This window comes from Urocitellus parryii, chromosome 1 (assembly GCF_045843805.1).
Source record: "Urocitellus parryii isolate mUroPar1 chromosome 1, mUroPar1.hap1, whole genome shotgun sequence".
Classification (NCBI taxonomy): Eukaryota; Metazoa; Chordata; class Mammalia; order Rodentia; family Sciuridae; genus Urocitellus; species Urocitellus parryii.
The window spans coordinates 83861345-83885547 of record NC_135531.1 but is presented as its reverse complement, the minus strand read 5'-3'; the positions used below and the strand labels follow the sequence as shown (position 1 = coordinate 83885547).

The window sequence follows — 24203 nt, the reverse complement described above, 5'->3', positions numbered from 1 at the left end:
CTAAACTCACTGAGTCTAAGGAATATCAGCTCCTACAGATAAACTGTAGAAGTCTGATCTTCGTGTTTCTATATCAAACACGGATGTTTTTATACATTCGTACATAAAATCCATCATAGCTCTCTGAGCAGTCCACATAGCCTCCTAATCACTACATCTGTTTGCAGTATACAAAGAGGCTTTGTCTCATTACTATCTGACTATTCACCTAACACAACACAAATGAGGTCACTCTTACAACTTCTCATTCACAAATGAGGAGCCATGATCATTTGCAGCATTTCCTTTGGTTTCTATACAAAGTCACCGGCCCAGTGGAGAAAGCCATATTTTCTACTGTTTATATTCTGGGATCTCTATTCTAGTCAAATGTTTCTTTAAAAAAAAAAATCAAAGGAAGATCTTTTAAATAATCTGAAGAATAAAATGTATTCTCATCATTTCACTTTGACAGCTTGTCCCAGCAAGAATTTAGCACATAAATTTGGGGTCAAATAGCATTTAGGCAATATTATATTAAATGTAACATAAAATGTCCTTTTCTCCTAAAAAAAAAAGTCAATTTGTCATGCTTGATGAATTTCTTTCTGAACTATGAGTACATTTACCTCATGTGGCTTACCACTGAATTATTGTTCATTTCTATAGACATCCTTTTGTAAATGTAGAGAAAATCCCTTAGAAATTTTTCCTTATAACTGCATTCAACTCTTATTAGATCAGCATTACACTAAAAATATATGCAAAACATTAAGAATATCAGAACTAAAATTTTATAAATATTCAAAAGTAAAATACAGAAATTTACCAATTAATCTAGGGTTGTAAGTTTATTATTTCAAAAGATTTATTAAAAGAGTTTAGAAATAGAAACTGTTAGACAAGATTTTTTTTTTCAGCTTAAAGATCCAGCCTATCCTCTCTCTCTCTTTCTTCTCTTTCCTCTCTCTCTCTCTCTCTCTCTCTCTCTCTCTCTCTCTCTCTCTCTCTCTCAATAAAATACTATCTACCATAGGGTCCAATTCCATGTAGTAGTAAGACAAAGTAAGACCAAACTAATGAAGGGATTCTGCAAACAAAGCTGCTGCATTAGGAAACTACTTGAGCAAAATACTTTCAATTGCATTTTTTGTATGCACTAAATCAAGAGTACATATTTTTAATGTGCTTCTGACCTTAAATACTTAAGTAAACCTCCTGTGTCATCTGCACACAAGAATAAAGAGAATGGCAAGACAAGAGGAGAAAGTCACAAAAAAATATCTATTTACCAGCTTCAATGCTTCAGCTTTTCTAGAAAGTAGGTCAATTCATCTTAGCAGACAAACCGAGGACACAGTAGAGGTAACAACTAAACACAGTTGGCATGCCCTGACCCTTCTCAGAGTCACTTATTAAGATTTTGCCTTCTGCCTGTTTGTCTCCCCAGACTTTTTTACAAAGGCACTTTTGAGGAAAAAAAAATATCTTTACATTTCAGCTTTTATACAGATCAGCAATGTAAGTGAGCACATCAATAAGCTGGGTAGGCTACTGAGAGAAAAATGAACAAGAGTTCTTTCTCGGATTTCAGTCCCACAGGACTGAAACTTCCCTCTCTTAAATTGCTATTTAATCTACAAAACACTGACTTTGCATGGTCTTGTGGTATCTTATCCACCTCTCCAAATAGGCCTGTCCTTGAAGGTGAAAACTGTCTCAAACCCTCTATTCCCAGAGTGCCTGCACATGCTCAGTCCATGCTTTGTGGTGACATTGGCAGCACCATTCTCCTCTGCTTTGGGGTTAAAAGGCAGTGTCCAAAATGGTCTCCTACTCAAGAATGTTCATACCATTTTTCATTTTACATTGTCATCCATTGCAAGGGGTGTTGGAATGTGGTGGGCAAACATGTTGTACCTCCTAGGCATTGCTATCAATTCTGTAGTAGTTGTGTGATAGTTGAGTTAAGAAAGATAACAAGGCCACTGGACTCCAAGTGAGGCTGCAGGGATGGATTAGTGATGTCTGCCACATGCCTGATGGTGTACATGCTCTCCCCTTAGCTGGGAACTGATTTGATAGAGATCAAAAAACTTTTTATTGCATAAGTTCCTTTGCCTAACTGAAGCATTAAGCCAGGGGTAGAGGATTCAAAGTCTTCCAAATATATATTTTCAAGTGTAATCCTTTAACATAAAAGTTTGGTGAAGAATACTCTTCCTGGTCAATCAGACTAAAGGTCAACATCATGGATACAGTGTTCCCTCCTCTTTCCACTGGCACACAGTAAGGTCACTTTCTGGAGAACATTCAGAAGGAACTTTGAAAGTGCTGCTAGCTTTTCCACAAAAGCAAAAACATCAAAGCTCTCCTTTCCAGAAGTAACCCCAGCCGGGATCATTTAAGGACTCCACTGACTGCACAGCTACTCGCTTCTATCCCAGTAGATGCTGAGTTCTCTTTTCTCACCCTGGGCCCTCCTATAGATCTATACATCAAACACAACCCCAAGATCAGGGGTGACAATGTTGAGATTTTGTTTCAGACTTTGTCTCTGAAACCATTTAAGGAAACCTTGTACAAAGTCATTTCAAAATGATAAGAAAACCATCCTAACATCTCCCCCACTACAGTAGTGTTCAGGGGCTTGGCAAACTCAATATTAACAAATAAAAGCCATTCTTCTTTTGATTGTTTCTACTGTTCTCAGCCAGAAAAAAATCCTTAATTATTTTTCTAATGCAAAATATCAAAGAAGTCCATTTCACAATTCTTATCAAAAGAACTGCATTACAACCAGAAGTGCATCATTAAGTGCTGACAACCTCCACTTCTAGTTTTGTAATCACATTTATTGTATTTCCCAGACAATCTTCCTCATCAATTTCTATTTCCCTAATCAAATTACATTGTTTAAAAAGGCAATTTTACTTAATACTTACTGTACTCTGCATTACAATAATGTACGTCCTTGCTCCCTCTCCATCCCAACTCCTCCAGAACATTTATACCATTTATCAACTGTAACAGGCTCTCCTCCTCCTTATTCTTGTTGAGGACAAACCACTCAGGCCAGGGTGATTCAAAAGTTTCCTTATAAAAAGTTCAATGGTTATAATGGAATAAAAACCTTTCCTAGACAAATGGATGTTAGGATGAGAAAATAAGTAAAAATGCATTGATTTTCTCAAGATGGCAAGAAATATTCCTTCTCTGGAGAAAGACCAATTTGCCTTTAAAAAATTAATTCAGAATCTTCTAAAAGCTTCCCAAAGGCCAAATATTAAAATCATTTAAGTAAATCTCAGGGAAGCAAAAAGACCCAGCAACCCACAGATGGACATTATGGGACATGGGGAGAAATGAATAGGACTTGATGGACATGGAACAGTAGTAGTCCAGTTGAGTAGGAGTCCAGAAGATGAGGTGGGAAGAAGGGGGCGGTGAATGGTTTTACACGTTCAGTCTTTTCTTCTATGACTCCTGACCAGAGAAGCCCGGCATCCAGTGCTGCTGGATGGAAGTAAAAGGAACATAAGAGGCTCAACTCAGGTTCAGGCAAGGACTGAAATTCTACTGCTACTTAATGCATCATCTGAGCCTCGAACACACAGCACATTTGAAAAAAAGATTAAAGTTATATATTATAGCAATGTTTTAGGGCAACAAGTACTGTAAGGTTACATCATCAGGTATATGGCCAGAAGCATGTCCTACTTAGTATGGAATATTAAATTGGATTTTTAAAAAAGAGTTGAAAAATAGAAACTATGTTAGAAGGTTCCCCCACCCCTCACCCCTCAGTTAAAAGAGATTCAACCTTTTTTTTTTTTTTTTTTTTTTAAATGAAATGTTACCTGGGCTGGGGCTGTAGCTCAGTGGTACAGTTCTTGCCTCACATGTGTGAGGCACAGGGTTTAATCCTCATCACCATATAAAAATAAAAACATAAAAAGATACTGTATCCATTCACAAAAAATAAATAAATAAATAAAATGCTACCCACCATAGGAGAACAATTCCATGGAGCACAGAAAAAGTGAAACTGAACTAATGAAGGGACTTTGCAACTCATTTAGAAAACTACTAACTGCCAGGCCCAGTGACACATGTAATACCAGTGCCTCAAGAAGTGAGATGGAAAGATCACAAGTTTAAGGCCATCCTTGGTAACTTAGTGAGACGCTGTTTCAAAATAAAAACTGAAAAGGGCTGAGGATGTAGTTTAATGGTGGAGTGCCCTGGACTTAATCCCTGCCAAAACAAAACAATAAAAAAAAAAAAACAAAAAACTACTAATCTAGGGTTCGAAGGGGTTTTTTTTGGTTTGTTTTTGGAAACCAAAATTTAAATTATCTATCTTTACTCATCAGGAAACAGCAAATATGCCATATCTTATACGTTAAGTCCTTTTGCTTTTTGCCACTGAGTATCACCTGTCCTTAAGTAAAAACACATAACAAAACAAAAAAAGCTCTATATTTTTATTTAACTCAAGAAATTTAGGCACCTAGACAGGAATGAATCACACAAGAAAATAGTTTGGTTCCCTAGTAAATGGAATACATATCATTGCCAGGAATAATTTGTCTTGTCTTGAAGTGCCAATGAACATCAAAAGTAAATGTTTCTGGTTTTTGTTTCACAAAGTTGGGGTCTTAAAGTACATGCTTAGGTAAAATTCTTAAGCAATAACTAGACTGTTGATGGTGGATCTATTTTAAAGCACCACATAACAGTATGTGTTTACATCACCCTTTTATTTCATAGTTAGAAATAATACAGTTCCACAGGGTAAGTCATCAATAAATAATGGTGTTTAATCATTAAACGTAAAAATCCCAACTCTTTGGCATCTGACAGGATTCTATTTCTTGTCAAACTATTGACTGTATAGATATAGTTAATCTTAGTGATCATTCATCAATACAATATGTTACAAAGGTGCAATTTACTTTAAAATATACAATAGCTGAAATTTCCAGCCCACCAAGAAATCTGATCAACTCAGTAAGATATGCGTCAACCTCCCAAGGCTCTTCCACATGGTTTGCCTTAGTAAAAGTATGATAAACATTGATTAAGAGTTCCTAGGGTTTCCTAATACTTACTTTGCTCTAAATAAAGTTTGCCATTCTTTCTGGCTAAAGGAAAAATCACAATTGTGCCAGGAATGACCCACTCATTAATTAAAAGGCGTTCTTATTTTTATAAGCAAGATTGCTAACACCCGAGAAACCTCACACTCCCCACAGTAAAACAAAAATATGCGGTTTTATGTTGCCAGAGATGCCAGATTAGTAATAAATTGCACCTTCAAGAGTCAAAAAAGAAAAAAAAAAAGAAAGAACAAAAGAATGAAAGGAAAAAAAAAGAAAGAGAAATGTTTACAAAAGGTAAGTTACATACATTTTTTCCAAAATATATTCAAGAATAGTTGAGCTGTATTTGTTACTAAAGCCAGGGCATTATTTCTTTAGCAACAAATTGAACCAGTGCAATTGACATAAATTGTTAAGTAATCCAGGATTAACCCATTAAAATTACAGAAGCACTTTAGTCTCCTACACTAATCCTAGAAACTGGAATTTCAATGAGTGCTGTGATGCACAGAACTAAAACTGGAATGACCCAATGCCATGCTGAATTAAGTTCATACTTAGTTTAAGCATTCAATAGTAGAAATCATGAGATCTTCTATTAAAGTTCCATTCACTTACAGAAAATTCAGATGCAAACAGTCTTATGCCTATAACCCACAATTAAAAGAATCCTTTCCATTGTAAAGTTCCAAGTGAATTTTAAATTAGAAAATAAGCACTAAGGAAACTTTTTCAACTTATGAAAACTTCATACTGGAAACTTTCTGGAAAAGCTTCCCCCCCGCCCATTGTAAAATAAATACTTTGTATCCCAAATTTAATTTTATTAAGACACACTTTAATAACGCTATAAAGAAATATTTTACAGCCATAGAGATCAATAACTTTCCATGCGGAAATAAAAAATTCATTGCTCAATAATATTATTGAGACAAGTGAAGAAAGATTATTCTTTTAATCTGAAATGTTAATTTTTTTCAGTGCAAAACCAGTTATAAAATATTTAAACTCAATATTTAAAAATAAAAAGTGGTCCAATTCAGCAATGTTCAAGTTCTAAATTTCATAAAACAAATCATTACATACATTTTATAGTAAAATACAGAGTTTCAAGAAGTACTTGTGTACTTAAGATATAAATTTCTAATGAATCATACCAAGTCAGCAACAACCAAGCAGATAACATTCCCAATTTGAGTGTCAGAATCATAAAGATGAAATTACTGTCCCAAAGCCTTTTTTTTGTTTGTTTGTTTGTTTGTTTTCCTAGCTAAAGAGCTATACAAACTAACGGTCAACATTCTGTTTTCTTTGCAGTTGCGTGCTCTAGCATGATACCCTCCCCCCAAGTACCTGTGATTTCATTCCTGTATTCAAAATTTGATCCAAACAATTTTTATATTCCAGGGACACTTAGCTGATATAACCATCTATAATGTGAAGAGTCATGTACAGAGTACAACAGTGGATTTTCTCTAGCCAAGTGCAGGCTGACCTAAAGTGACTTAAACTGTGAGAGTCATTCATGTATTATTCCTAGCAAACACTCGGTCCCCGCGGAGGGTTAGGTGTTGAAGCTGGTACTGTAGCACTTCCGTGTCAGCTGGCTCCTTGATGTTCATTTTGTCTAGATTGAGGTAGTCCAGAGATTTGGAGTGAGCCCTCTTACCTTTAAGAAGACAAAGAGGCAGGGGCCCATGGAGGGCCTTATAAGGTTCGTAAGGTAAGGATTTAGTGCACTTGTCTCCTGAGCTGGGCATCCGCCTTCGCCTCCTGCCATTGACAGCTGGAATCTCATATGGCTGGTAGTACCTACTTCTGGTTTTATACAAACGAGAGGAACGTGCAAGTCCTGCATCCAGCTGTTTGGAGCGAAAGGAAGGCAAGGCTTCTCCCTTGCTCTCTTCACCTCCAGTGCACTTCTGGGCCAACTTCAGGAGTTCCTCGCCAGTTGTGAAGCCAACCAAATAGTTAGAGTCCATGTGGAGGATCTGGTAGCCTGACACAGTTCGCCTCATGGGTGAGCAGGGTGTGCTGGAGCAGCGAGGCTTCTCCGCCTCTGCTTTTCCTGGGGAGCTCACCTCAGCCACAGGCAAGGGTAGGGTGGTCAGGGTACTTCTGGACTCCCCATTTATATCTACTTCCATTTTAGGCACCAATCTGCACACTCCTAAAAGTAAACAGATTCAGATTAGAAGAGTGTAATGCACAGAACGTTAAGTCATGCTAGATGATTTTAGAAAGTCAGGAAGCCATGAAATGAGACTCATCTGAAAGGTAGCTGATGACGAATTGACAGATTTTTTTCTCCATGTCTATTGGACATTTAGGCAAATGAAAGGACCACTACCTCTCTGCCTGCAAGAACTCAAGCAGATTAAACAAAAGCCTGAAGTACTATGAAAAAGTACATATGAAAACGCAAACAGAAAATAATACTCCTCTAGTACTAATACACCCTGCAACCAGATAAAGTTTGCTCCTTGATACAATATGAAGCAAATCAAATCCAGATCTCAACATTAAGCAAATAAAAGCAAGCAGAGAAAGTTTCACAAGAATTTTCAAAGTATTTTCAACTTGAGAATTATATTTTTTTCCTCATTTAAATTCATGTAAGTGGTTGGCTCTTTATACCTGAAATTACATTCAATTGTGTTTAAGAGCCATATTATACAATTGATCAAGCTGATCAGTTTTTGTGAAGAATTCAATTTAGACCTGAAAATATATATTTTTAGGGTATGGAGGAGTCTCTGAAGAAGGTTCCCCAAAACATTGCAAATGTTGTCCGTTCCACATCCTCAATGAATTATTTTAAAAAATCATTTACAGTTTACAAGTTAATTCTAAATTCAATGTCATGGAATTTTTTATTTTTAAAAGTATATAAAATATTAAATGTCATTTTACATGTCTATTTAATCATAAAACAAAGCATGATTTGAGATAGTCTGTAATACCTCAGACATTCTTTTGAATAGTTTAATAAATAGCCAGAATGATTCAAAATGAATACTAACATGTTCATTACAATTATCACATTATACCATTTGGAGAAGCCCCACTGACAAGAAATAGCACAAGTATTTTAGGTTCCCATAAAGTTACAGATAAAACAAATTTTGAAAACCAGACACTAAGGGAAATAGTGACAATGTCATTTCTGAGAAACTTGATTTCTACTGCATCTTCAGTTGGAAGTAGGTTACAGTTGAAAGTATCTCAGATCACTAATCAAAATGTCAAATAACTGAGTTTAAGATGGCAAATCTACAGAAAAAGGATAGTACATAATTCTTACGAATCCTTTCACAAAACAAGTAACTATTTCCTAATTGAAGCATTTCTTTAAGCTCTATATTCACTTCAAAGTCCAATTGAAAAACTAAAAACAAAATGAAACCTTGTTTCTCCACTTGCATGCTCTACCTTCCTTTATTAAAAGACTGTGAAGTTACCAGATGCCATTCTTGTTCTTACTATGGTCCCCATCTACAGCACAACTGAAAACAAACATTCATAATGATTCCTGAAGCAAAGCAAATGTCAAAGGGATCAATACCGGGATCACTATTTACTCTAAACCTTATACTATTTCCAATTTCTATTTTACAAAAATGCCCTAGCCTCTCAACCCTTCTAGATTTAAAACAAGTGGCCTCATCATATTTTATTAATGTAAACTAAATTTATATTCCATTGTGTAATTTGTTTTTGTGGGTAGGATCAGGATAGTGACGGCTAGGTACTCTGATATGCATAAAATAATATTTCCCAGCTAATAAACTTTCAAGGACCCTATGAAGCATCACCATATTTTTAGGCTAAACAAAAACATTTAGCCAAATGAGAAATTTGGCTAAATGTTTTTGTTTAGCCTAAAAATTAATTCTTCCTTTATCCCCAATTCTATGGCCCTGAAAGAACACAAGAAGACAGATCCAAGGCCTCTGACCTATAGAACCAGACTGGCAGCTACAGGTAGGAACTGCTTCTCTGATGTTCATTCTGAAGGTCAAGGAAGGGATGGTCATAAAGCAAAATAACCCAGGCCATGAGGAAATGGCAGGTCCACATAAAGATTACATGCACATGCCCAACAAGCTACCAAGAGAGTGACACTCAAGCAATGACCTCCACAGGCAGTGGTGAGACACTCATCTAGGTCCCTTCCAAATGTGACTATTCATGAGAATCCACAGATTCCCAGCAACCACCTCATTCTCATTTGTTATATTAGAAAGAACTTAAAATCTATGAATTCAGATCACACCTATTCTAAATTAGGTTAATAATTCTTATCAATGCTAGTCTGAAATTCATCTCTTTTGCTGAAGAAGGAAATAATTGCTAAGCAAATCAACAGTGTACAAAGTTGCAGTAAAGAAGAGTGAGCAACCAGGTGCAAGAGCACACTCCTCTAATTCTCTCAACTTAGAAGGCATAGGTAGGAGGAGCTCAAGCTCAAGTACAACCTGGTGTCTTAGCAAGACACCATCTCAATTTAAAAAAATATAAAGGGCCACTCAGTGGTACATGCCTATAATCCCAGTGAATCAGGAGGCTGACACTGGAGGATTGCAAGTTGGAGGCCATCCTCAGCAACTTAGAAGGCCTAAGTAACTTAGTGAGATCCTGTCTCCATACATAATTAAGTCATTCGGGGTCACTCCAGGTGAACTGGGCTGGCACAAAATAATCACACCGAGACAGAGAAAAAATCTTTTTCTTGGGATTTTTCAGTGACCTCCCCTCTTCTCCAGTTCCCACAAGGGAGGCAGACAAACAAGAGGGGGGGTGGGGAACATTCCCTTTTTATTGAGGGGAAGACACTGGAGAAAGTTCCACCCCAATGAAGGGGGGGTCAGGTTTCAGAGGGTTGAGTCTAGCTTCCTGATGTCTTGTGGTCAGCAGATTGATTGACATCTTGAAAGGCCACACCATCTCATGTATTGTGTGGGGATCACAGGCAGAGTGAGTGAAAAGGACACATATATCACCAGCTAGATGAGAGGCATCATCGTCAGTCCAGTCCACTCATGTACTCATACTCATAGTTCACACACACAGCCCATGGCTGGCTCCCCACAAGACCCTACCTCAAAAGAACAAAAAGGGCTGAGGATGGAGCTCAATGGTAAAGTGCCCTCTGGGTTCAATCCCTGGTACCAAAAAATATAAAAAATAATAAAAAGTAAAAAGGGATGGGGATAAGGCTTAGTGGTAGAGCACCCCTGGGTTCAATCTCCAGTACCACACACACGCAAAGAGTGAGCAGAAGGAGGAGGAGAAGGGGAAGAGGAGGGGAAGGAACAGGAGAAAGAGAAGAGATAACACAAGCTTCTGTGTCAATAGAGCCATCAAGTTTCTTCCCACACTAAACCAGTCCTGCTGTACTAAGACAAACAACTGGGAATTCATAGAATCTCTCATGTTGAAGGTAAAAGATGGCAAGATATAAGGGTCTAAATAAATAGGAAAAATGACATACTGGCTAGCAAATAAGTATCTGGGAAACTAGAAAAGTGAAGAAAGTAAGTTAAGAAATGTATAATGTTCACAGATGCAGCATGAAATACATATGCTGTTGGATGGATAAGTAACATCACTTAAGTCTCCAATAGCCAATAACACCATAAGGAAATATTACCCAAGTCAAGCAAAACTATTTAAACAGATCTTCAGATATCTACCTGGGAGAAAACAGTTTAACTTGGGTTGTTACATAGAAGAAACATACATGGTTTAAGTTCTTTAGAAATTTCAACCAAGCAGCTTGGTGTAAGTAACCTATACTTTACTGAGGCAGACAACAGACAACATACTCATTAGAGAAAATACTACTTAAACACAACGTTAAAAATAAGGATTTTAATATCCTCTGACATAAAAATGTAACCTAACAACTAAAGCCAATGCAAAACAGGTCCACACTCTGGAAGAAATTTCTGAATGGGATTCTCATTGCATTGAAACACAAAAGACTCATTTTAAATATTACAAATACAGCTGCTACCTGCTGAATTTCTGACAAGCAATTCTAAGAGTTAGAACACTGCACTTTTTAGATATTAAACATCAGTCCTTTTTCACCAAACAACAATGTATTCTTAAAATAGCTCTTTTGGGTGGTTTCATTGATCTCTGTAGTGTCTATCACCATATGAACAAGAGCATCTTCATGTCTTGATATTCATATAGGAACATGAACGCTAGAACCAGGATTCTCACAAATGGCTTACATTTTTTTAAAAGGATCCTTTTACTTATATATTGCCCTTCTCAGGACACCTACTGGGTAGCTCTAAGAAAGCTAGATGGAGGTTGGGTTTCAGCAAAGAGAGCTCTGATTTGGTAAATATTTCATTTTTAATTGGACAGAATGCTTACTAAGATTCAATGTAACTGAAAAGTAAACATTTTGTTCTTAAATTCCTAAGAATTTCTTGACTGAATTTAAATACTGAGGCAAAATCCTGAGAAAGTTAGAGAATCAACTTTACAGGTTTTTTTGATTTTTTTGTTTGTTTGTTTATTAAACTAGAAAATCTGCTTAGGTACTTCTCCACCTGAAGAAGTTTAAGTACCTTCTAATTCCAGAATTTGACTAAAAAATAACAGTAAAAAATGCACAGTCTCAAAAAAAGATAATCTTCCCTCCCCCACCTGCAGCAGCTGGAATTACAAGTATGCACCACTGTGCCTGACCAGCATGATATCTTGATATGTGGATGGTCAATATTTTCCACAGCAAAATTCATTTTCTTTTCCTCCTTCCTTCCTTCCTTTTTTTCCCCCTGCCCCCTTGGGGACTAAACCCAGGGCCTTTTTGTATATTGGGTATGTATGTGCTCTACCACTGAACTACATATACCCCAGCTCCCAATTTTGTATTAAAAAGCATTCATTAGGAAATAAAACTACAGTGACTGTAACTGGAGATAGCTTATGTTTAGCAGCATATTCCTCAGGTTTTATCAAGAAAAAAACTGCTTACAGGCTTGGTATTTTTAGCAAGCCTATTCATAATTCAGCATTTTATTTCATATTCTAAAATAAACCTGTATCCCAAAAGCACACTGCCATGATAAAGGATTACAAAGCGCTCTTGCAAGCATCACCACAAGAATGAGCAACAAGCAGGACTTCCATTGCACCAACAAACAGTAAATCAAGAAATCAGGCCTGATGCTAACTTTTGCATTTGTGACCACTAAAAATTAAAGACCCACGATGCCTTCTTTTTCCATTAGTGCTTTTCACATGTGTTTAAGGAAATAGACTGGAGCCAAAATAGAAAAAAAGTGTTAATGTTTTAGTAAGAGAAACAACAAAATTTCTATGGACAGCAGCAAAATTTCTATGGACAAAAAGAATGTAAAACAGAAAATAAAATTATGCTTTTAAAATTGAGCTTCTTAAAACAAGTACTAAAAGCAAATATGATTTTTTAAATGACACCTAAAAATCTTCAATATCAAATTTCTTCACAATCCAACCAGTAATAATAGCACTGAATTATTTATAAAGTATGAAAGACCTGGCAGTGGTAGTATGTACTACTGTATTTCTTTGAAATACATGAGGATTCAATTAGACAACGCTAGGCAAGATAATACTAATTCTAGAAAAAATGTACACACACAGTACATGTTTAAAGCAGTGAGTATAGCATGCAATTGTGAATTTTGGCTGAAAATAAAGCAAAAGGTCCAAACTACAACACACACACAATACATGTGTGCAGGGGAACCTAGTCTATCACAATGAGAACATTCAAATGGTTATGACTATATATGGAATCTGCATAGTCATTGAATACTCTCCAAAAGTCCAACCCTCCTATACTCTGGGCATAAGTAACAATAGTTTGAAATATAATCTAAATGCCCTTAGTTCCTTAGTCCAGCCTTGAAAATAGCTCGTAAGTTTCCAAACTGCTATTCAAAAATTCTTTCAGAGAATACTGCATCCTAGTAGTATTTCATATAATAAAGAATTAAGTGATTTAACAATTTCCTATTATGTATATTAAAAGTATTTCAACTCTCTAAAGCTTTAACTGAGATATCAAAAGACACAGAGACCTGTTGTTAGATCCCTATACCAACTTGGATAAGTCTATTTTTGCTGTATTCTCTTAACACATCTTCTACAAAAAAAATATATAATCACATACTAGGAATAATCACCTGGAAATATATTTCTAAAAAAAAAAATTCTAAAAGTAAAATTTACAGGTAAAAGAATATATGTGTTTTAAGTTTTTATAGCTCTACCACAAAGCTTTAAACATTTTCCCCCATTTTTTAATAAGGGGAATGTATTTATTACCTTATAAAACTAAAAATTTATGCAATTTTTTAAAAGTGCTACTTACTCACCAAGAAAGTGCCTGTTTCTACTCTACTGCTTATAAACAGAAGTTACTGAAGAAGAAAGGAAGAAAATATGCCCAAAGGATAATATGTTTCATTTTGCCAAAGGGAAAAGATAAATGAAAAGGACATCATATCCATTCATTGACCTCAAATATCTCATACTATTGCACTTAGATATTTCTTGAAAAGAAAATTTTAAAACTGTCAAATTTCCTTAAACAAAGGAAAAATAAAATTTATATATACTAGAAAAACATACATGATGGACATTTTTAGATTATCAGGAACAACACACATCATCCTAACAGGAGTATTCTGGCTGAGAGTAAAAGCAAACAGGCCCCCAAAACACCACTTGTTTAGAGGATCCTCCTGTGCCAGGATGATCTGTCAACAGAATGAGCAGTCATACCACAACCTGCCGGAATCTGCACAGCCTGAACACTCTCCAGAAAGCCAACCTTCCTATAATATTCCAGAACTGTAACTAAGATGCCTTAGTTCCATAGACTAGCTCTGAAAAATTGTTCATATGTTTCATAACTGCTATGAAACTGCTTTTTGAAAACTATTGTATTCTAGAATGTTTTTTAGAATCAGGCTTATCAAAAATTTCACTACCAGTTTAAAAAAAAAAAAAACTGCTTCCTATGCTTTAACTGTACTTAGCAACATATAGCCATACCCCATGAAACAGATATGAACATAACCATCTTATACATTTAAAACAAAGTCATAATGTTAATAAAATCCTTTTCAAGAAGAACCTGAAGTGAAATATGCACCAATAAAAAATAAAAATAAACATAATAGCCAAGTGAAAAAAAAAATACCTAGGGCAGGATTGAAGGGATACTTCCAGGTTTTTCCATATGGAAACAAATAAATAGGTTTTGTTTAATTTTTTTAAATACCTAAAATAACCATTCAGAATGGAGTCATTCTTTGAGAAATGGGATCTTCTAAACATTGACTAATATTAGTCTAGAGATGACCAGAATCACCTAGTCTTGATGCCAGAATAACTTGAAATTCACCCACCTGGAAGCTCTACAGTTGGAGTGATAGACAAGTAGACATAAAAGCCATGAAGATGAGGGCTTGCCTGCAGCCATGAGAGTAGTTTGTGGCCATAACTACAACCCAAGTCTCTTGGCTCAAAATCTAATACATGATTATTCATCATGCATCATTCTAGTGTGTGGCTCCCAAACTTGTCTACATATTGAAATCATCCAAGGAGCTTCAAAATTACTGATATCTATGTTTCACCTAGATTTGTATATCTGGGCTCTTACATTTTAAAATGAATCCAGGTGACTCTAATATGCATTGAGGTTTGGGAACTTGTATATAAAACACATCAATAGGAGAATTTAACCCAAGCTCCTGCTTTTTTTTTTTATAATTTGAAATTAATCAGATTAAAGAGATTTTTACTCCCTTAAATTCCCATCTCTTTTTAGTCATGTTGATAGACATAATTTTTTCCTATTTCACTAATAATCACTAACAACCTATCCCTAAGGCCTTCCTCCTAATATATTGTTTTTAATCCACTGAATTTTACTATATGTAAGTTTTACTTCAAAAATCTGACATTAGCTGGGCAACGTCGTGCATACCTGTAATCCCAGCAGTTTAGGAGGCTGAGCCTCAGCAAAAGCGAGGGGTTAAGGACTCAGTGAGACCCATTATCTAAATAAAGAACAAAATAGGGCTCAGGATGTGGCTCAGTGGCTGAGTGTCCGGGAGTTCAATCAGTAACCGCCCCCCCTCCCCAAAACAACTGACATTAAAAAATGAAAGAAGTCTTTGTCATATATTTCCAAGTTTAAGATGGTCCTCCAAACTTTACAATATTTTAGACTGTACGATCTTAGAATCCAAAAGAATCTTTTTAAAAAAATATTTATTTTTAGTTATAGGTAGACACAATATCTTTATTTTTATGTGGTGCTGAGGATCAAGCCTAACTGCCTAGTTGCTCTACCTCTGAGCCACAACACCAGCCCCCTCCCCCCAAGGAATCTTAAAAGTTATCTAGTATATATGTCTGATCACCTTCAATGACATGTAAACTTGCTGCCTCCTATGTTGATTCATTTCACCTTTTGTAATTCTGCTAGAATGTTACTTGACTTACAATATAACATATACATTCAGGTATAACATAAACAAACACATATATTCATAGAGGTAGACATAGCCACACACACACCAATATATTCCTTTAGTTTCTACCCACTCCTAGGTTTGTGCTTTATTTCAACTGGGTGAGTTAGTGAGCCAGTCAAATTATTTCTTATTTAAAATCCTCTAAATGTACCTCGTACTTATGTTTTTCAAACTTCTTGCTCTTGTCCTGAAACTTGGAAATTTTAATAGTGTTTCTATTTTTTTAATGTTTTAAAATGCATTTTATAAACTTGATTGGGTACATCTTCTTAATAGTAATTGGCATTTATTTCTCCCTATTTCTCTGAATCAATCTTCAGCTCATTGCTAATTTAGAAATCTCTTTATTATGAAACTGCATTTTCCAAGGATTATGACCTCTTTAAATAACTCAAAGCAAGGACCTACAAAGGTAGTGGCGAAGCAGAATGACATATCAAAGCATAGACTCACAAAAATATAGTTTTCAAAATGCTAAAGAGCTACAAAGATCATTACTATTTCCCCCATTCAAAGACCTGAAGTCACACAGACAACTATGTCAACACACAGATGACACATGGAGGTGGGGGGAGACAACATCATTGCATACTTTTATAAGTTTTAATTCAGTGTGCTAAGAGGAATGCCACACTGGCAGTAAACAGTGACATAATCAGGTGAAAATGATTCTGCTTTCCTCCACCTGTTAGACATCTTTTATGTATCTTCAACTAGAAATTTTTGCAGATTGTTTCACCTACATTTGTAGATTAATGTTTTTACTAAAATTTCCCCCAAACTATAGCAACTATCTTTAACTACTATATGTTCTAAAATAGTATTCCAAAATTATGCATTCATTTTGCAGAAATTTTAAAATACACTCAAAGAATCAAACATTTTAATAATGTTAGCATACTGCAATCCTAATTTCAGTTCTGACCATTAAAAACTTTGTAATTGTAGTACAGACATTTGCAATAATACATTGACATTGCATATTCACCTATTTATATAATCCTCAAAGCACATTATGATAGCATGTTCACATTCAACTAGTTAACAAACAGAAAAAGCAAACTTTAACTCACCAGACTAAATCCCAGAAGATGTCACTGTACAATTTTCAAAGAGTCCCAAAGGAGCACAGGCATAATAATTTTTCTGTTCTACTCCAGATACTAAACATGAAATACAAAAATAAACCTGTAATTTAACAAGTAACACAATTTACAAAGCAATTATGTGCATTCTAACTGCAAAACAGGATGAAACTAGCAGGCGGTAGTACCAGGTACAGATTATATAGAATATAATAACTAATTAATTCAATTAAAAAGTAATTTTGAGTTTATTCAGCTAAATGAATCCTCAAACATGTTACCATGCTTGTTCCCGGTATTCTGCTGGTAAACTGTACCTACAGTCTAAGAGTATCTAATGAAGCTAAATAAAGATACAAGAAAAGTTAGGGGTTTACCATGTTCCTTTTACCATCCTAGTCCTATTGCAGTTACCAGATTAACAGTATTCTATAGGAAAACAGAATGCTGAGGCTGGGGTTTAAGAAAGCAAGGGAGGAGTGGGGATCTTTGTGCTGGCCTTGCTAAGAACTCTCTGTCTCCTGACCTTGCATAAATAGCAATCTTTAAAATGAGGCCAATAATACCACCCTTCCTCCCTAATACAGCTGTTACATGGATCAAATGAAATGAGGTAGGTGAACATGTTTTGCATGCTGCAAAGCCCTTTACAGATGTGTGATGTTATGATTATGCAATTAATTTTTGGTGTCTACTCATTTGAGCCATATATAGCAACAATAAAAATTCTTTATAAGATTGCTGTGAAGTAAGTGATTGGGAAGCTCTTGGAAAATATTTTTTAAGACAGAGAAAAAACTTGTTTCACTTCTTTTCAGTTGCTACCTTACTTAAGGTTTCTAGCATCTCCTCTGCGCCTTTCCCCTCTTAACTGGGGAATTAATGTGTAAGAGAATCTATCTTTATCTCCTGACTCCCCTGTTAATTGGGTTAATGTGTTGAGATCAAGAAAATTCTCCAAAGCTCTTTTCCACCTGTAAAGGTTTCTTTGGTTGTTGAGAATTCGTTTATTGTGTTCAACTGGGGGAAAGGAAGCTGGAGTGGGGGGGCGGGATTAATGAGTTGATTGATTTTACCAATGCAGGCACAGAGCTGGAAAAGTGTTAACAGAACTGTACAGCATTCTCAAACTGAAGAGAAACTATAAGGGAAAAGGCAAGGAGGTTGTCACTTGATTATTTTTCTATCTAACACAGATAAATTTTAGCCAAAGGAAATGGGTAATTTACTAAATTAATGGTATTTGTTTCTTTAGTTCCAGAAACTGGAAGGAGTTCATGCACCAAAAACATCATTCCAAAGAACTTGTGTTGATCAGCCTTTGGAATTTCACTGGATGTGAATAATGACATGTTACCTTTCACTATTTTGAAACTATTTTCAAAGTGCGTAACCAAGAAATCTAGATAATTAAGAATTGGTTCTAGCTCAACGACGAAACCTCTGGTTTTAACATAAAGTGAATTTTAATGTAGCAAAAATAGACACCTATTGGTAATTTTTTTTTACTTTATATAATTACCCCCAAAGAGTTTCCTAAATATTATCATTATAAGGGTCAGATTGATATCTACAGTAAGTGGATTTTCAATGGGGAAACCAATATTCTTATTTTTTCTCTATGCCAAAAAAAGTTATTTATGGCATTTAATCTTCATTCCATGATAGAAGTTACTATCCCCACTTTAAATATCTGATCAAAGGATACTATTTGAGAGTCAGTGTAGGACTGAACTGAATCCCACCTGGTCTGGCTCCAAAGCCCACTTCCTTGTTTTCATGCCTCTGTGGCCTCTGGTCAGTTATAAACACAACCTTTTAAAATAACAATCATGTTTCTGAAAAATGTGTATTTATTCATTTTAAAAGTGGAATCCTATCTTAAATGTTTGGCGAGGTACTTTATCTAAAAGCTTAATACCTCATTTGTGAAATGGTTGGGGGAGGTAGTTTTTACTACTTGCTCTAAGGTTATTTCTAACTTGAAAAACATTAAGACTTTAAGATACATAGTGGAGGGTATTATACAGAATCCTTCATAAATCATGGACTTCTTAGAAATTCCAAGCTATTTTTTAAATCATAAACTATAAGGCAGGGGGGGAAAAAGTTTCAGTCAATACTTGCTGGTTATACAGTTGGGCCAAATATAGATAAGTATTTTCATTTCACTTTTCAGTGCTACATTTATCACAAAGTAAGACAGATTTCATTTAGAGTTTTACAAATTTAGACTGAAAATTAAAGTGTAGTAACTGATTGTCCCTGTTATACAGGTGCCAAGTCAAGAATAGAAGACAAACAGTACCCAAGGGAGCAACTCAAGGGAAACCAAGGTGAGACACTCCACTCCAGTCCTGGTGTTTACTCACACCACTCTCTCTGCTGTGTATTAACTGAGTATGCCTGACAGGCACCAAGAGGAGGAGGCAGACAAGGATGGTGAAAAAGAAAAAAAAAAGTGAGGTAAGAAATCACAAAATAAGACAACAACAACAAAAAACCTCCTCTGTAAGAGATTGCCTATAAAGAAATCTACCACAAAATTATACTAAGGGTTCTACCCCCATCTCCTATAAACAGGAATTAAAAGATGGTAATATAAATGTCCCCCCCAAATGTCTTTCCAATGACACCCATTCTTAGTATACTTTAAAAACATATCAACCTCTAACACTTGCAGATGGCTATGGCCTCATCCTGGCATGAAGGATTGGAAGGGTATCTATCAATGGATCTCCTGTCACCAGCAGCAAGAGGAAGGTCCTACATGAAATTCTTAGATAGGCACTAAATGTTACATAGAAACAGATTGAAGAAAGTAGAGCCAAGGCTAAAGGACACAATGTTTCCAGCAAAGAGAAGCTGAATCAAACAGAGAGCCCAAGGTCACTATCCTGTAAACAATGAAAAGTAGAAAAATTAAGGGCAGCTACAAGCTGCCCACAAGCATCTGGATAGGGAAGCCACAGATGACTAAGCCAAAGGCACCCAACAACCTACTACAAATGAAGATTCTACAAATAGAAAAGTTTGCAAACATTAACTAGCAAGTTGAGTCCAATTTCTCAGGTAAGGAGATAAATATGATCACAGTTAAAGAAGAAAGTCCTTCAAAAGTAGATGTGATTGTATGCCTTCATTCACAGTCAGTACCCCCTGGCATGATTATTTATAGTTACTCCCTTTAACTCTCAAAAGTGTCCCAGAATGGCAATTATATTGTTATCCTACTCAAATGTGATACATAGTTATATAAAGGCAATGGATTTGTTTTTTTTTTTTTAAAGGAAGAAACATCTCTTTGCTTGTACAGTGGCTTTCCACCAAGTCTGAGGAAGACTTTTTTGTACCCACTCAGGAATTCAAATGTTCACTTAGTCATTCAACAATATCTCTTGAATCTTACTAAATATCTCAGCAAATATATATCTCACAGACTGGGGCAAATATAAAAAGTGGAAACTCAGGCCAAAGAGAATAACACACAAAGAAATGGAAATACATAAATCTAACACAGAGAAAAGTAAACTTGAATAATACCAAGAAACCAGAAATGAGATTTTTTTCTCCCAAATAAAGGAAGCCTACATTGAAATGTTCAGGTCCCCACAAAATCCTATACACACACCCTTAAATCTGAGGCTTCAGCAGAGGCCCATGACCAAAATAAGAAGAAAAAAATTAAAAATCTGTTATTGAAAAATGATAAGGTTATCAATAGGAAAGCCACCACACACCCATTTTGAATTTTGGTAAATAAATCTCACTAATCATTAAAGATAGCACTAAGAAAAGCAAGGTGAATTTTAGGTCAATCAATTAGTAGAGTGGAAGTGAGGTTTAATTCTTGCTTCCCAAACTTTTTTTTTTTTTTTTCTTTATGGAAACAGTATTTCTCACTGTGGCTATTTAAGAAGAGGCCATTTTTTTTTTAAAGCAGTTTGAAGAAAGTACATTTTTTTAAAAAAATTCCATTCAGACTAGTAGAAATATTTTGTAATCTTAAAGACTACTCTAAAACAAGTAAGGGAGAGATGCACCAAAATATCCCAAATTGGAAAGAAACAAAATGACTAATTACCAAAGTAAAACATACAATGTGTTTTTTAAAAAACAACACCAAAAAGTTAATCTGTACCTACATGCTCATCTTAGAGAATACTTTCAAATAATCTCACTTTACCATTTGCAATTTGCAAAAATTAAATCATCCAAGGTTTTAAAGAAGAGTTAAGTAGGGTGTGACTTTTCTAAAACCATCCTTGACCTTACAAACAAACCATTAACTTCACCAACATCGTAAGACAAGCCATAATTGGTTCAGTAAGACAAAAAAAAAAAAAAGTGTTTCTCTTTCTAGTATCAGTTCTTTTAATAGCAACTCCCTTTAAAAAAAAATGTGGCATTCATTTTCATTCCATTTCTGCTAGTAAAAATTAAACCAGGTTACTAATATCTTCTTACCAGGTGAAGTCATCCTTCTACATTTAGAGAAAATATTCAGTTTCACTGCAAATATGACAGACAATAACTGGAACTGTACATTTACACACAGTCTTTATAAGAAATCTGCGTCTTCCAAACATAATGAAAGGGAAAGGTGTACACGGAGGGACTAACCTCCCAAAGGAAAGCTTAAAGCCAGGTACTCATTTTGATAGCCTGATGACATAAATCAAACTTCTCTCAGGTAGAAATAAGCTGACACCCCCCGCCCCACCAACTACAACTCATCAAAGAAATTTTAAATCATATATATAAAGTTTTATTATTCCAACTAAGCCAAATATGTTTGAGTTAATATTAAAAGAGCTCTCCAAAATTTACGGAGATACACAGAAAATAAGCAACTTCACTGTTACGCAAAGTCAATAAATGTATCTTATATTGTGGAATAATTAACACTAAAAGTCTCAACCACAATTAGATAAACAAAAACTGGTCGAAAAACATTCTACATACCAGTGCATATCAAATTATGAGGTTCCTGTGCTCATTAACTCTTACCTTTCACCTGAACATTTAAAGCTTATAATGCACAGTTACATAATAAATACAAAGAAATATGTGAACTACTCATTAAACAGTCGTGTTCGCATAAATTGTGTCCTTGAATTAATAAAGTATCCAAAACTTCTGCAATAATAACCAACACTGTATTCTGAAATGACTGGGCAAATAAACTTTGGGACGGTGTCATTTCTATTTCCCCTTGTCTATTCTGCTTTACAGGATTGAAAAGAAAAACAAAGTAACGAACAACCCGAAATTATAGGCTAGTTTTTGAAAAACATAATGTAAAATGAATAGTTTAGTAACGTCAGAAACATTGTACAAGAACAGTTCTTTCGGCTAGGAGTGGCAAGCACACTACAAAATGCTACTGCCTCCATTCTTCATTCTCTTTGAATGATGAAAAAGTTCCCAGCTCCCGTTTTACCTGTGCACCACAGCCTCACACATAGGCATAAACACACAGAAATCTTGGCTCGACACAAATCACTAACCCACCCGGTGCACACTGGCGTGGGTGGAGAAGCAGGGAGTCCCTAAGGATGTGGAACACTTGTAAGGGGAAAAGGACAGGGCCACCATTCCCTTCGCGTTTTTATCTCCATTCTGGCAGAGATTTGCAGATTCCACCGCTAGAGAGAGTTTGGCAGCTTCACAATGGGGCCGCTACTCAAGGTCTGACTGCTGCCCGCTTCGAAATCCCTTTCCTACGCTTACCACCCGCCCCAAAGTCCACCCGCGACAGGTGGGGCGAGGGCGGCGATGACCAACGACATCTGCCGCTTTCCTTTCTGGCAAGCTCCGGGCCCAATCCACAGGCGCGCACAGGGCCACAACTGCCCGTCCACCCCAGCCGCACCAGCGGACTCGGACGGCCTCGGCGAAGGTTGCAGCACGGGCTAGGAGGGCTGGTGAGATAAGGCCCTGGAGGCTCACCCCTTAAGCGCTATCTGACCCGGGCAGTGGCACCCTGCGCACCACAGAGGGCGCGGCCAGAGGCGCAGCAGGCCTAGAAAGAGCTACTTGTCAAAGGGGTCCCCAGGCCTGCTGCCCCGCAGTAAGGGCACCGCGGCCGAGGCTAACACGCGCGCCAACGCATCCAGACTTCCGCACCGCGGCACAGCCGGAGAGGCGCTCGGGTTCGCTGAATCCCCGCACCTCCCTGGCGAGCGCACGCCGCGCGCACACGGGGGCGCACGCCCCCGCACACTCACTCACACGCGCAGCACACTCACGGCGTCTCCAGCCCCACCCCTGTGCCAAGGACTGCGGGCTCCCAGCACCAGCGCGGGCCCCACCCAGTTCACCCAGAGCTCAGAACCCTACACGGGTGCGGGGGGACCGGCCCGCCAAGGCCAGTGACACTGAGGTCGCACCGCCACCCATCCCGGAGGCCAGCCCGGCCGGGATTCCCCAGCACTGCGCATACACTGCGCGCCCGGCCCGGACACGAGGCAAAGAGGAAGGGGCGGCGCCGTGATTGGGACTGGCACCAAGGATCGGTGACTGGGGCAACCCTCCACCATCACAACCACCCATCACCACCACCTTTTCTGCGGCACAAAAGGTTGCAGATGGAGCCGCGGTCCCCTTGCAACCTACCAGTGGCCTAGAGCTCCACTGCCTCCTCCGTGCCCGGGACCGCGGACCCAGCGACAAGGGCGGGAGAGGTGCAGGGCTGCGGCACCGAGATGCGGGCAGAGGCCGCCAGCCAAGCCAGCCGGGTACCCTCTCCTCTCCCAACGCGCTCGGCGCCAGCTACCGCCCCGCGTAGTCCCCGCCTCCTCCTCCGCCTCCGCCTCCTCCGCCCGCCTTCCCGCCTCCTCCCTCTGGCTGCAGAGGCACAGCCTGTCAGCGCTGAGCCCGCCTCCTGCGCCCAGCCCAGACACCAGAAGGCTGGGCGGGCGGGAGAGAAAGGCGCTAAGAGGCCTAAAGAAGTTGGTGGGGGCGGAGAAGGGGGGCGTTACTGAGTAGAGAGGGAAAGAGGAGCGGTAACACCCCGTCCTCAGTCCAAACACTACTTTCAACTGGAGAGTTTCAACTTACAGGCCTGGGAACGCAGAGCCTTCTCCAGTTAAGTGATGTGCTCAAATTTGTCGTTCGCTAGTCTCTGCTAAAGGCTCAACACTGAACAGAAATAGAAAAGACTGGAAGACCATGAAGTTATATGTCATCTTTAAAAACTATTAAATATCCATTAAATGTGTGTGTGTGTGTGTGTGTGTGTGTGTTGGGGATGGGGGTAAAGTTCATATTCTGATTGGCGTAACTATTTTTGAATCTGGACACTTGATCTTTTCCATTTTTGTAAGAAATTATTTTCTTGATCAAGATTATCTTTATGCATATCTCTGCCAGACTGATTCAGTTCAGTGATAAGAATATTTACTGCCATTTATTTAGAGCTCACTATAGGCCAGGTCTTTTTAAATGCACTTCCAAGTTTACATCTCTCA

The 24203-nt window shown here is 37.4% G+C and overlaps 1 protein-coding gene across 2 annotated transcripts; it reads right to left on the bottom strand.

Moving 5' to 3' along the window:
- Positions 1–4594: 4594 nt before the first annotated feature.
- Positions 4595–23495, bottom strand: Macir (macrophage immunometabolism regulator). Of its 2 annotated transcripts, XM_026395038.2 has the most exons (3): positions 23350–23495; positions 16720–16809; positions 4595–7254 (listed from the first exon to the last, which is right to left on the bottom strand). In XM_026395038.2, exon 3 carries the CDS (start codon positions 7229–7231, stop codon positions 6608–6610), a length of 624 nt encoding a protein of 207 aa, XP_026250823.1. In that variant the 5' UTR covers positions 7232–7254; positions 16720–16809; positions 23350–23495; the 3' UTR covers positions 4595–6607. The 2 variants fall into 2 exon arrangements, with proteins under 2 accessions (XP_026250823.1, XP_026250824.1); XM_026395039.2 differs by lacking the exon at positions 16720–16809.
- Between the last annotated feature and the right edge of the window lie 708 nt (positions 23496–24203).

Coding starts and splice junctions, on each gene's coding strand:
- Macir (XM_026395038.2), bottom strand. CDS start 7,231: ATGGAAGTAGATATAAATGGGGAGTCCAGAAGTACCCTGACCACCCTA.